The sequence below is a fragment of the Gigantopelta aegis genome, chromosome 4, assembly GCF_016097555.1.
Source record: "Gigantopelta aegis isolate Gae_Host chromosome 4, Gae_host_genome, whole genome shotgun sequence".
Classification (NCBI taxonomy): Eukaryota; Metazoa; Mollusca; class Gastropoda; order Neomphalida; family Peltospiridae; genus Gigantopelta; species Gigantopelta aegis.
In genome coordinates this window covers 57,467,914-57,481,783 of record NC_054702.1, presented here as the reverse complement: position 1 = coordinate 57,481,783, position 13,870 = coordinate 57,467,914, and the positions used below count along the sequence as shown (strand labels likewise).

General features: G+C 33.6%; 1 protein-coding gene across 1 annotated transcript; it reads right to left on the bottom strand.

The window, feature by feature from the left end:
- Nucleotides 1–915: 915 nt before the first annotated feature.
- On the bottom strand, nt 916–13,579 carry LOC121370809. Its single transcript, XM_041496286.1, has 9 exons — nt 13,411–13,579; nt 9,465–9,602; nt 8,065–8,112; nt 7,444–7,520; nt 6,503–6,557; nt 4,746–4,929; nt 2,985–3,091; nt 2,656–2,757; nt 916–1,839 (listed from the first exon to the last, which is right to left on the bottom strand). The coding sequence occupies exons 2-9, from the start codon at nt 9,591–9,593 to the stop codon at nt 1,750–1,752; spliced, it is 792 nt and encodes a 263-aa protein (XP_041352220.1). The 5' UTR covers nt 9,594–9,602; nt 13,411–13,579; the 3' UTR covers nt 916–1,749.
- Between the last annotated feature and the right edge of the window lie 291 nt (nt 13,580–13,870).

Sequence of the window (13,870 nt, the reverse complement as noted above, 5' to 3'; positions counted from 1 at the left end):
TTTGTAAAATAAATAACTAAACAGTTAAATTTTACAATGCTCATTTCATTAAACTTAATAGCTAACAAATGTCATAATTTTAACAGTCCTGAAAGTCCTTGGAATTTAAGGCTTTAACTTCAGTGTAATAAAGACTGTAAACTTTTGTGTATATGATCACATTACTTCTTTTTTTAAAGTGAACTAAATTCACAACTATAAGTAAATATAAATAACATCTTTAGAAATAACGTGAAGCCTGTATACAACAAATATTATCAGATTAAATAATATTGAGAAACTCTCACAATAAAAATAAACTACCGGTAATCTAGAATTTTAGCTTTGTTTGACAAATTGCTGAACAGAAACTGAAGTTCGATTTGGCAAATAATATTATATTTATAATCTGCTAAGCTATTAGTAATTTGAGAATCAACATATTTGCTGAACCTTTTTTTTGTTACTGGTATTATTAATTTGGCTACAGTTAAAAATAGATGAAGTTAAGTTGCTAATAATATTTTCCAACTAGTTTTAAATCTTAAAAAATTATTAAAATTATTTAACAATTTCTTACCTGTATATATCTCAAGTCTTCAAAGCATAGCAAATTATTCATTGAGAGCATTATATTTTATCAGCACATGTATCCATTACGTCAAATAAATAATCACATAACAGTATATTAATAATAAAGCTAATATACATTCCATATATAATTTGATTAAAACAAAGTATTCATAACAGAGAACATTTTGTTCAGTATAGCATAACGATTTGCTACGCAAGTTTTAGAGATCACTATACAATTTTAAAACATTAAACAGTACAGGGCTTCTAGAATTTTTATAAAATCCACAAAAGCCATGGGTACAGTGATTTTTAAAAAATCACTAGCCAAGATTCAAAAATTACTAGCCCTACTTTAAGTTAATACAATTTTACTAAATAATAGTAAGAATCAGATATGTCACCTAAAGAAGGAGACAGAGCTTAAAAACACTACACTGGGGGTTAGGGTGGGGGCAGGATATTCATATTTACAAAATAGACTTAACTACTACATTTGACCCTTTTGTTTCACTAGCCATTGGGCATGGCAATAGTAGTTATTTACAAGCCAAACATTGAATATGACTAGCCATGGGAGTGGGGCTACCATAATCTAGAAGACCTGCAGTAGTTGCTAATCTTAGAACTTAGATATGTTTTTAACGTGCTCATATACCTCTATGGTTTCGAGCACGCTTACCCCGAGTCCGGCCTCCGATAAGATTGGTGGTCTGACTCGGGGCAAGTTACTAATCAATTTTCAATTGACTAGAAATATTGCTTATCACGATTTTGAAAACAAAATGTTCCCTGCATAAATGCTACGGTATATAGCATGTAATAATCTATGTATATGCTGATGGAAAGAATTAAGGGAACACATAAATAATAAAAGCAAATACTGACTGTAACCAAAACACTCCACCACAGTATTAAGAAGTTACTGAAAGTCAATCCTATGGTACTAACATTCAAATCCACATTACATCTCTGTATTTTATACAGGCATAAAGTTCTACCCTTGTAGTGATTTAAAGTTGGCCTCAAAATACTATGTGTTCCTCCGATTTCTTTCCAATCGAAACATTCAAGAAATCACAAATAACTGAAAAACCCAACATAAACTGGCAGTAATGAATATACGGTTCATCTAACAACATGAAAGTCGTAGTAATGTGCAGTTTAATTCTTAATTGATGATAAATCAATTTTTGTTCATCCTTCTTCTTTCCATTCTTTATGTTGGGTTCTTGTACCATCGTCATCTTGTTTTTCCCAAGTGGCTATTTCTTCTTCACTCAGAAACTATAAATATACCATACATGAATTTAATGTGTCATATTTTATATTTTAGATCATAAAAAAAAATCCTATATTTTTGTCCCTGCCCACCCTGAGGATAAAGACCTGTCCTTGTTTTTGTTTTTTTAATTGGTACCCCTGAGAGAGAGAGAGAGAGAGAGAGAGAGAAAGAGAGAGAGAGAGAGAGAGAGAGAGAGAGAGAGAGAGAGAGAGAGAGGAGAGAGATACACACAGAAAGAGAGAGAAAGGGACAGAGAGACAGAGAGAGAAACACACAGAAATGGACAGAGAGAGAGAAGAGAAGAGAAGAGAAGATAGAGAGAAGATAGATATAAGAGAAGAGAAGAAGAGAAAAGAGAGAGAGAGAGAGAGAGAGAGAGAGAGAGAGAGAGAGAGAGAGAGAGAGACAGAGACAGAGACAGAGACAGAGACACACACGCAAACATGAAGAGTAATAAGGATGAAGACGAATATAAACATTAAATGTTCTGGAAACTAGGAAAAGAAATATTAGAAATAGAAACAAAAAGTAAATTAAGGGGGAAAAAAACTTTCTGGAAAGATAAATAAAATCAATGCAATCTTAAAAAGAAAAGAAATTGTCAAAATGTTCTGTATTCTAATAAAACTACATATTTGTCTGCTGGTATTATCTACTAATAATAAATTTCTCAGATCTATGTATCTGATGAAATAGTGTAAAAGAAAACTAAAATTAACTAATGATAAATATGTTTCCATCTGCTAAATTTAGATAATTATATGATTAATTTATTTAATGCTGTATTAAATACCCAAGCAGATGTCAGGGCTGCTTACCTCGCACATTTCTTCATGGTCAATATACATTTTGTATAAATCATATGGTTGAAGACGATTAGTGTGGAGGCCTAATTCAAATGTTTCATAAGCTTTCAGCATCTGAATAAATAAATAAATAAATAAATAAAAAAGGTTCATTTCTCAGATACAAATACTTTCACATAAACATTCATGCATTTTTGTCTGATGCTTCACCCAGAGATGATTATAAATTAAATAAGTGCTTGCTATTGACAGAGAGTATAATTATGATGTCCATTAACTTGAAAATGTTAAAACTATCTTCTAAACTACATATCATTAAATGTTTGCTTGTTTCACAATACCTGGTAAGCACATCTGGTAGCTGGCATTCTTCCAACAGCTGTGCCAAGTCCAGGACAGAGAATGGATTTGATCGGTTCATTGTCAGAATTGCTGTTGTGCTTCTTGACTGCGTAAAATCAATAAATGATGAAATTAGACAACTGAAAAAGTAAAATACTATAAAATACAATACATAATATAATGCTAGTTCTGATTCAATACCTTAGGTTTTGAAATAAATAAAGAAATAAATGTTTTATTTAATGACGCACTCAACACATTTTATTTACGGTTATATGGCGTCAGACATATGGTTAAGGACCACACAAATATTGAGAGAGGAAACCCTCTGTCGCCAGTTCATGGGCTACTCTTTTCGATTAGCAGCAAGGGATCTTTTATATGCACAACCCCACAGACAGGGTAGTACATACCACAGCCTTTGATATACCAGTCGTAGTGCACTGGCTGGAACGGAAAATAGCCCGATGGGCCCACCAAAGGGTTAGGTTTTGAAAGTCCAGACTTTTTTTTCAAATTGAAAATTATTAATCATAGACTCTTGGATGTTAAACATTTGATAATTCTGACTTATATGGTTACATTTAACACAAATGGCTACTAGAAAGCCTCGCCTTGCTCTCAGAACTTTACAATTAAATGTAGAGTTCAAATTTAATGTTACATCATACTGGTTTAGGAGAGTGATAAGCTGTAAATATGTAATGTAAAGTTCTGTAAAACAAAACAAAAAATCACAACAAAAACATTTTCATTTTGTTTAAAATGATGCATGTACATGTATATTCAAAATATAAAATTGTATAAAAATGTATCAACGGCCTAAGAAGCGTATAGGCAGGAGAGGTGGGACTGGCTGCTCCACTAGAATGCAAATTAAGTGGTGTTGGAAGGTGCCAAAAAGTGGGTGGGGGGCACACATACACACACACATATATAAATATATATATATATAAACCATCACTGCTGCTACTGGATCAAGAAAATTAGGAGGGTATATGCCCCCCCCCCCCTTCCTATGCCAGTGTATTATATTAATAGTCCCTTCAGTTAATGGCAACTTCTGTGTATAGGGCAACCAAGTTATGATGTTGGGCAACTAACAGTGGCTGGTTAAATGCCCACTGGGCAACCAATATAATTTCAAATGTGTGCACCACTGTAAACTATTAAATATACACAGATCCTTAGAATAAAATAATCTGTAGGTAATTAAGGGTAAATACCTTTTGTATATTTGTACCAAAATGTTTTGGGTCAAATTAAACTGCAGGACACTTTCTAAAATTCAGAATAGGACCATACCGTTTTGTAATGAACATGCACTGGGCTTACCGATTTATAAAATACACTATCATCTACATCAACTATTCATATTATATACCATAGTGTTTTCCCTAGCTTGTTTTAGCATGGTGCAGCACCATGCCTCAATAGTCTAGCACCATCTTGCCTTAATCAGCACCATGCTGCTAAGAGATTAAACAAGCCTTTTTCAGTAATTAATTCTAAAATTGCCTTTACAAAACACCAAAAAAGGTATTATTAATGAATAAAATATGCATTTTATAGCTTTTGCCATTCATTTATTAAAGCAAGTACATAAATTACATTAATGTTTATTTCAATTAATTTTCGTGTATTTTTAATGAAAAACAAGTGCCCCGAAAATGGTGAAAATGCCCCAAAAGTGTTTGGTCTACTATGCCGTGCCTAATTTCTAGGGAAATCACTATACCATATCTCTATCAATACTGTACCTGCTAAAATAATAGCTCTGAAGGCAAGATAGGCATTTATTGAACGTGAAACATCACAAGGTATTCGCATTGTTGGAGCTGAAATAAGGAATTTGATTGGTTGTCCTTCATTGTACTGCGACCAATCCTTGGTCTCCTCTTCAGAGTCAGCTTCACCAAATGCAGGAATAATGACTGCATCACCCTGATAAGATTAAACAGTAAAAATATATATCATATCCCCCTTGGATAATAAATTTCATTTTTATTTCATTTCAAGTTATTTTCGTGCTTATGTCCAATTAAGGTGGTTGTTAGTGGTTAGTGAGAGAGAAGAGGGTATAGTGGTCTTACCCACTGAGTCATTAAAACTCGCTCTAGGTGGGAGCTGGTACCGGGCTTAACCACGACACCACCGAGGCCGGTGATAATTAATAATGTTTATGTGTTTACTTTAAATACCTAAGTTTTAATAGACAATATTCAAGAGTTTATTTTAATAATGTGCGAGTGTTTACTATAAATACATAATATTTAATAGACAATATTCAAGTTTTTACTTTAAATCAGGGCTTCTAGAATTTTTATAAAATCCACTGGCCGTGGGATCAGTGATTTTTAACATTTACTAGCCACAATTAAAAATTCACTAGCCCTACTTTACTTAATACAATTTTACTAATAGTAATAATCGGATATGTTACCTAAAGAGGGAGATAGAGATTAAAAACACTAAGACTGGGAGTGGGGGCAGGATATTCATATTTACCAAATAGACTTAAATGCAGCATTTAACAACTTTGTTTTTACTAGCCATCAGGCATGGCAATAGTAGTTATTTACTAGCCCAACCTTGAATATCACTAGCCATGGAAGTAGGGCTACCATAATCTAGAAGCCCTGTTTAAATACATAATATTTAATAGAAAATATTCAAGCATTTACCGATTATTCTTAAGAATGTGATTTTCACCATCACAACATTTTTAAGGAGTTTAATTTTTCACACTCCTGGAGCCAGTTTCACAAAACATCGTGGGCCAAATTTACGAAGCCTGTCTTTCTTCAAGGGACATTCCTGAGTTTGCTGCATTGTAAGATGTTTCCGACTAATAAAATATTTCTACGATTAAACTTACATATTAAATATATTTTCTAGTTTAGAATATCAGTGTCTATATATTCAATGTGTTTCTGATCATTTTAATATTTGTAAGAAGCCCAAACTGGATTTTGTCTTCAAAATATTTAAAAAATAAAATGAAATTTAACCTAGTACAAATATTAGAACGATCAGAAACATGTTTAATATACAATCACTAATATTTTATGCAGAAATATATATTTGATGTATAATTACAATCATTATAAAGTCTCTGTTAGTCGATAACATCTTAAAAATTGCTGCAAACTCAGGAATGTATCTTTAAACGCAGGTGTTTAAGCATTGTCAGTATATGTAGTTACATTCATGTAAGACATAAATAGGCTATGTAAATTCTGTCAGCAACTAGCAGTTATATTGGTAATATATTTACATGTCTTTGGCATTTTAAGGTCAAAAGAAAAAAACGTGTCTTTCAAACTATATTTGTTGTACTGTTAATAGTAATAACTGTGGTTTAGTCATAGATTTACATTTACATGTAAAACTAGGCTTAAAATGTTTTGTGAAATTGGGCTCTGGTTTTTAAAAAAAAATGAAAGTCTGATATACTATAAAAACATTTCAAACTATTTAGTGTACTATAACTTAATCAAAACAAACATCCACTTACCACAAGCAGCTCTCCATCCTTTTCTTTCCTGATTACTTTCTGCAGTCGTTCTTGCCTTAAACAGAATCATAACAGACAGTAATAACACGTGTGGACCAGTGCATAAAAATCATAGAGAAAAAATCCCATTTGCTATTTAATGTTAAAAATCTCAACTTGCAAAAACCTCTAACAGTTTTACACCAAAGAATGGGATTTAGTTAAGTAAGTAGCAAGCTAAAACAAGCTTTCTGAGAGTACTGCTAAAGCAATACATGTCCCCAACCAGGCCCAACACATTTTCGTATCTCCTAAGTTCAAGAGTCAAGGGGTAAATCGCTATGAAAATCAAACTTGATCTGTAACAGCACATGATAAAAAAATACACAGTTCAATATATTGAAGCATTGTGAAAAAAAAGTATGGAAACAAGTTTTCATAATCTCACTTCAAGGGCCATAACTCTGTGAAAAATGGCTATGAAAGTCAAACTTGATCTGTAACAATACATGAATTGATAAACTATATACAAAATTTCAATTCAATATCTCGAGGCACATCCGGAAAAATATATGTCGGACAGATGGACAGACAAAGATGGAGATGAAACCTATAGTCACCTCCATCTGGACTGGTAGGTGACTAATAACTGGTGCGTCTGCTATTAAATAAAAAGTAAAACAGAATAATTAACGATTCTGTTATTAAAACACTGAAAACCCTTTAAGATCAAATTGTTACATGCTTTTTTTTTTCTTTTTTTCTTTTTAATTAATGCATTTGACGATGTTTGTAAATATGAGTGGTAATATTGTAATTTAAAAACTTGTACCATTTACCAAAAAATTAATCTGAAGATATCTAATATTTATGTGGTACCACAGTGTACTATCATCAACATTATGCATAAAAACAAACTATATTCCTGTTTCACCGATAGTTTTACCAGACAATAAACTTACATTTGCCAACCAAAATGAAGACTGTATGTCATGTCAATGCCACCATCCATGAACCCAAAACTGTTTGCTGGTGATACCTAAAATATATATAAAGAATTTAAAGCATATAATATTATTATCATTCATAATATGATTCCAAGTTTATTATTTTACAGCACACAGAAAATGTAATTTTTTGCATTTATCCAGCAACTTCTCTTTATATTGGCAGATTAAGTTTACCAATTAAGACAAAGTGATAAAGTGCCATTTAGTGTTAAAATATTATTCTATATCTGTACATCAAACGATTATAAGCTTTTGTTGAGCACAATTAATATGTTTTATCCTACAACCTCTGTTTCTACTGGCCGATTATGATGACTGATTAAAGCAAAGTCATAAACATTTACTAGCAGATTATGACTTTTGACGTCATGCATGTGATGTCACATGCATAGCCTCAATACCAAATTGCTCATTTGACCTCTAGGTCAATGTAGCTGAAATAACAGAAATAATAGTCTCCCAGAATTTCCCATTCTTACTTTCACAGGATAAAGCTGATATTCTACATCATTAACTAGTTATTTTCTATTCATACAGCATATAACTATTATATAAATTAATGTATGCACTTACTATGGCATCAGCTGCTGGTGCTTTTTTGAAAATGTCACCATGTGAAATCTGAAATATATTGCACGTAACAGTGAAATTTCAAATCAAAATTAAAACCCCATAAACCAAAGGAAGTCTTTAATTGTGATAATATACCGGTACTCATTTAGCATCTATGCAAATGCCACAAAGTTATGAATATTATTTCTGCTTCATTTCACACTTTTGCTATAAGAGTACTACATTAATTTACTGAATAACTGATAATATTCCTTACTTCCATGATACAAAAAATAAACAAATTGCTAAAGACAAAATGTCTAATTAACCCCACCATCCTTGAATGAAGAACAAAATGCTTGTTGAGGAAGTTTTCTTGTCTCGGTGATGAAAAATGATACTGGACAAACCATCTACAAAACTGTACAACTTGTCTTCAAAAGTAAGCGGATGCTGCAAGCTTTTCATCAAAGACCAAGAAGAGAAAGAGTTTTTGGATGGGGTTAAAAAACATGTATTTCTTAAAAATTGAGATTAAACAAAATCCGTATCTTCTGAAACACACATACAGTCAAACCTGTTTAAAGTGTTCACACAATGGAGTAGAGAAAAGTTACTGCATAAGACAGGTGGCCACTGATTACAGGTTGCCACATGTAGAGTCTTTAAAACATTTGTTGATGTTTCTTTTTTTTACTGTATATACTACTAATTAATGGATGTGTGCTCCACAGTTAACTACAAATCACCATTGGACGTGCCTCTTCCTTCATAAATAATGTAAATGAAATGTATTAATTTAACAGTTCTCAACAAGTTTGTTTTCTCTTTCCATTTAATTATTTAATCTCTAAGTGAATCTACAAATGTCAAGCTTAGCCTACCCAGAGGCAATTAGATGCATTCCAGAGTCATACTTTCTTAACTGATATACAGTAGAGATATTGGGACTGAATGGGTAGGCCTGCTAGTAGTATTCCTGAAGGTGTGAAGATAGGTTATTTGTTGCACCTTGTCGCTGTTGGTAAACATATCCCTTTTATATAACAGAAACCATTTACTGTGGCTGCTTAATACAGATATTTTAGCGATTTTGGATCTGATTTAGATGGCTACTGGACACGTTAGACAGGTGACTGGTTATTACGAGTACATTTACATTAAAAATCGTTTGGGAGGCCAAAAAAGGCATCTTACGGCAGGTGACCGCTGATTACAGGTGGTCAATAGGACAGGTTACACTGTATATGCATACTGGTATATGTAGAACTTTACATAAATGTACATACCATACACTATAAATTGTTCTTTTTCTCCAGAATTCCTTTGTATCTTGAAATATTCTTTGAAAATGTATTCATAAAATAACAATAAGTACTGTACTTGAACATGTATGTTAATTAACGTGTATGTACATGTACCTGTATTGTTTCTGGATATTTGGCAAACATTTCCTGCCATGCCTTGACTACTGGTAATTGCTTGTCCCGAAAAAAATAAATAACATCTGTCTTTCTTTCAGCACCTGCAGCGCCTTCTTTGTCAGCCATGATCGTGCACTGAAACACGGAGAAAATTCAAACTTACTGTGTTAAAAATAATCAAAATGTTTTCATTAATGGTAAAATATACATGTATACATAGAACAAAGTATTTCACATTTTAAAAGTTATTTTCTGTTTCACTGACACCACTAAAGCACATTGATTCATTAATCACTGCCTAGCTACTAGTTGTTAAACGTTTTATAATTCGGACATTTAATCTTAGAAGTTTTCCATAAACAGCAAGGAATTTTGTGTGCACTTCCTCACAGACAGGACAGAAAGAAAGAAGAAATGTTTTATTTAACGACGCACTCAACACATTTTATTTACGGTTATATAGCGTCAGACATATGGTTAAGGACCACACAGATGTTGAGAGAGAAACCTGCTGTGACCACTTCATGGACTACTCTTTTTGATTAGCAGCAAGGGTTCTTTTATATGCACCATCCCACAGACAGAGTAGTACATACCACAGCCTTTGATATACCAGTCGTGGTGCACTGGCTGGAACATGAAATATCCCCAATGGGCCCACCGACAGGGATTGATCCTAGACCGACCATGCATCAAGTGAGTGCTTTACCACTGGGCTACGTCCCGCCCCAGACAGGATAGCAAGGCCTTTGATATTTCAGTCGTGGGGTACTGGTTGTGATGAGGGATCCCAAATAGTCTGTTGAGGCACATTAAATAATAATAATCCTAAGTAATATCAACAATATAGGATAAGTCCTAGATCCAGGTGATTTACAAGCTAATTAAACTTATATTTCAAATTAAAAAACTTGTTCAGTGATAACCATGTTTTGTAGTGGGTTTTAATTTTGGAAGAATTTTAATTAATCATAGATCATTACCATTTCCCCCCCCCCCCCCCCCCCCCCATTATATAAAATAGTATTTTTTTTTTTAAATTTCCAAAACACATTTACATTTCTTCTTACATCAAACCAAACTAAAATTATTTTACAAAAAACATTTTTATAGAATGATGGGACGGACATTTGGAAAGTTATCAACACTCTTAGTCTTAGCGTCAGAAACCTATTTATATAAATTCTGCGCAATCGCTGCCTACCAAACGGTAGTCAACTATTCCCCCTATACATCACCACAAGAAAGCACAGCATAGGTTCGTTTTGCATAGAGGCGTTGGGTTTCTTCGTGTAGTGTTGGTACTGGTTAACAACATGTAAGCTTAAAACTACATTCCCTGGAATATTTTTATTATTTAAGCATATAGAACAGAAAATCCAATTACATATGGTGCATATACGACGCCGCACTCCACATTGGTTTCACTACACTGGCTTATCCAGGTCAAAAACAAAGCCATGATTTTAAAAGTGGAACACTTTTGACGGGCTCGTACTGATCTTGGTTTTCATTGGCTTATCACAAGTATAGAATCACGTGAGATTTCACAAGTTTTGAACAAATTTAACGGTCTTGATTGAGGGGTCGTCTCATATCTCCAAAACTTATTTATATCCATAGATTTATGGTACAACGTCTTTCCAGGGGTCGGTGAGTGAGGGATTTGCCTTGAAATTTTGACAGTGGCCAGCTGTTGGCATATGCGTTACATGTAAGGGGGTGTTACTAATTACGTAATGCTCTAGGGGTAGAGGAAGAAGGTACTGTGCTCAAGTTACGTAACATATATGTTATTTTTATTCATTACTTAGACCTAAAAAGGTGGGTTTTTTAAATGCGTGGTCAGTCTAGGATCGATCCCCATCAGCGGGTATAAAAAAAGACCATGGTATGTGATATCCTGTCTGTGGGATGGTACATATAAACGACCCCTTGCTAAAAAAAATGTAGCGGGTTTCCAAGGCGCGTGTGCAGAGATTTCAGTGGGGTTGGGATTATAGACTGTTGAGCGAAGTTTATATGGGGCCATGCTCCCCCAAAAAAGACATTTCAATTTTTTTTAAGCTTGGGAAAGTAAGGGTTTCAACTTCCAATACCCTCCCCCTGCCTATGCACCCGATTCCTCTCTAAGATTATATGTCAATTTTACCAAATGTTAGACATCCAACAGCAGATGGAAGGAAGGATAGGATATGTTTTATTTAACAATGCACTCAACACATTTTATTTACGGTTGTATGGGGTCGGATGATTATTAAATCAATATGCTTTATCTTTGATGTCGTTAAACACACCCCCCAACTTTACCCTTTCCAAACGAAATAATATTTATTTGAATTTGTCGATTTTAACACGTAAAATTAAGAAGTGAAAACGTTCATTGTCTACTTTAGTATATTTTATTTTAAAAAATATATACATGATTAATGTGTTACTAGTATACAAGCTAAACTTTGAAAGTTCTACTAACATTTTATAAAATATCAATTCTGAAATAGGAAGGTACGACTGTCGATAATACGTTGTCAAGATCAAACCGGTTTTAACTAAAGACTCTAGTACTGTATCCTCAACCGAACATTCTTCGTACAGCGCAAGATTTCTCTTTTAATTTTTTGAGATGAACCCTACAATTTGAAATCGGCAAAGCCACGTTTTAACTGAAACTGACAACAGGCTGTTATTTGTGCTTTGCCGAGCTATGGCGGCACAGGCGACGACTCAAGCGTATACGTAATAAGGTTATAGTATTTTTCTCCGTTAAATAATCCAAAGGAAAATGTACACTATTAGACCTATTGGTATGCTATGTTGGAGTAAAAACAACAACCCACGATACCCAAGTGATAATGTTCTTTTCTTACAGTAATAAACCATGTCCATTTCTATTTTAGGGGCGACAGGTAATATTACACAATACCGGTATGTATTTTCGTGTCTAGACAGCGTCAATTAATTGACTCATCTGGTTACCACTCAAATACACACCTGCCAATCAGGAATCACAGGTAGCGGCCACTAACAGCATAGACCAATTAACTAAGAAAACACTCCGTGTATCATTTCTATGTGTAGTTTAATGCATGGACAAAACATGATGTATTTATTTCGACTTGTTGTGTAGCCACTTTAACAATAGTGGTTTATTTTATATTGAAACATAATATATATTTATTGCTGGCTTACTGGGATGTATATTATTATAGAACATTGCAATGCATGACCATTTTATCATTCCGCAAAAAACCAGGTAGATTTGTTTCTCTAGTTCTAAGTGTCATTCCTGACGTTACGCGTTAAGTATTACGTAACCACCAGCTCACCAGGGGGCGTATTGACTGGAATGGAACAAAATGGCTGTGCCCATTATATCTAATAGCCGTCACATTTAACCATTTTATTAATTAAATATGATACTATACTTGTTGATATTAAGCAATGATGTGCATTATATATCGTTGAATATGCATACCAGTCTAAAAGCCTTGCTTAAGCATTCCTTTAACAGAGATCACCACATGACCATGTTTGGCTTTATGAAAACGGGGAGGAACATAGCCCAGTAGTAAAGCACTTGCTTGTTGCACGGTTGGTTTGGGATTGATCCCTGTCGGTATACCCATTGGGCTATTTCTTATTCCAACCAGTGCATCATGACTGGTATATCACAGGCCGTGGTATGTGCTATCCTGTCTGTGGGATGGTGCATATAAAAGATCCCTTGCTATTAATGGGAAAATGTTGCAGGTTTCCTCTCTATGACTATATATGTAAAAATACCAAATGTTTGATATCTAATAGCCGATGATTAATAAATCAATGTGCTCTAGTGGTGTCGTTAAACAAAACAAAACTTAGAAAGAACCACACTTCCTATAAATCTATGACTACAACCCAAGGGCAAGGAGCCAAAATTTGGCTAAAACTACCGGAGACTGACCAGCTAGAATCACTGTCACTGTTTTAGATTTTTACTGTCAACGTGGATTCTTGATATTCATCCAAACACGTCTTAATATTAGCATACTTTTTGACAGAATATTACTTTTGTGCAAAAGAAAACAACACTCGGTAAATCTATAAGCATTTTACGCAACAATGTCTAAAAATAGTAACAGATTCGTGCTAGGATTTCCCGGTGCATCAATATTTTATCATTGGCTGTAAAGGATCTGGGACTATAATAATCAGGAATTAAAAAAACATATATAACACTGTTAACAATCACAATCTATTTAATACCTTTGACATTTTGAGATTTTAGTCAATTATTGGCTCTTTACAAGTTAAATTCGACGTCTGAGGTGCTTTTTTTCTTCTTTTCTTTTTAATTAATGTGCTGAGGTGACGTTATACCACCATTTCTTTTCTTTAAACAAATGTAAAAATTTACATTTCAT

Excerpts from the sequence above, each read along its gene's own strand:
- LOC121370809 (XM_041496286.1), bottom strand. The coding sequence starts at position 9,593 with ATGGCTGACAAAGAAGGCGCTGCAGGTGCTGAAAGAAAGACAGATGTT. Across the intron at positions 4,930-6,502 it reads AGGATGGAGAGCTGCTTGTG|GGTGATGCAGTCATTATTCC; the intron begins GTAAGTGGATGT and ends TAATCTTATCAG. Across the intron at positions 2,758-2,984 it reads CTACCAGATGTGCTTACCAG|ATGCTGAAAGCTTATGAAAC; the intron begins GTATTGTGAAAC and ends TTATTTATTCAG.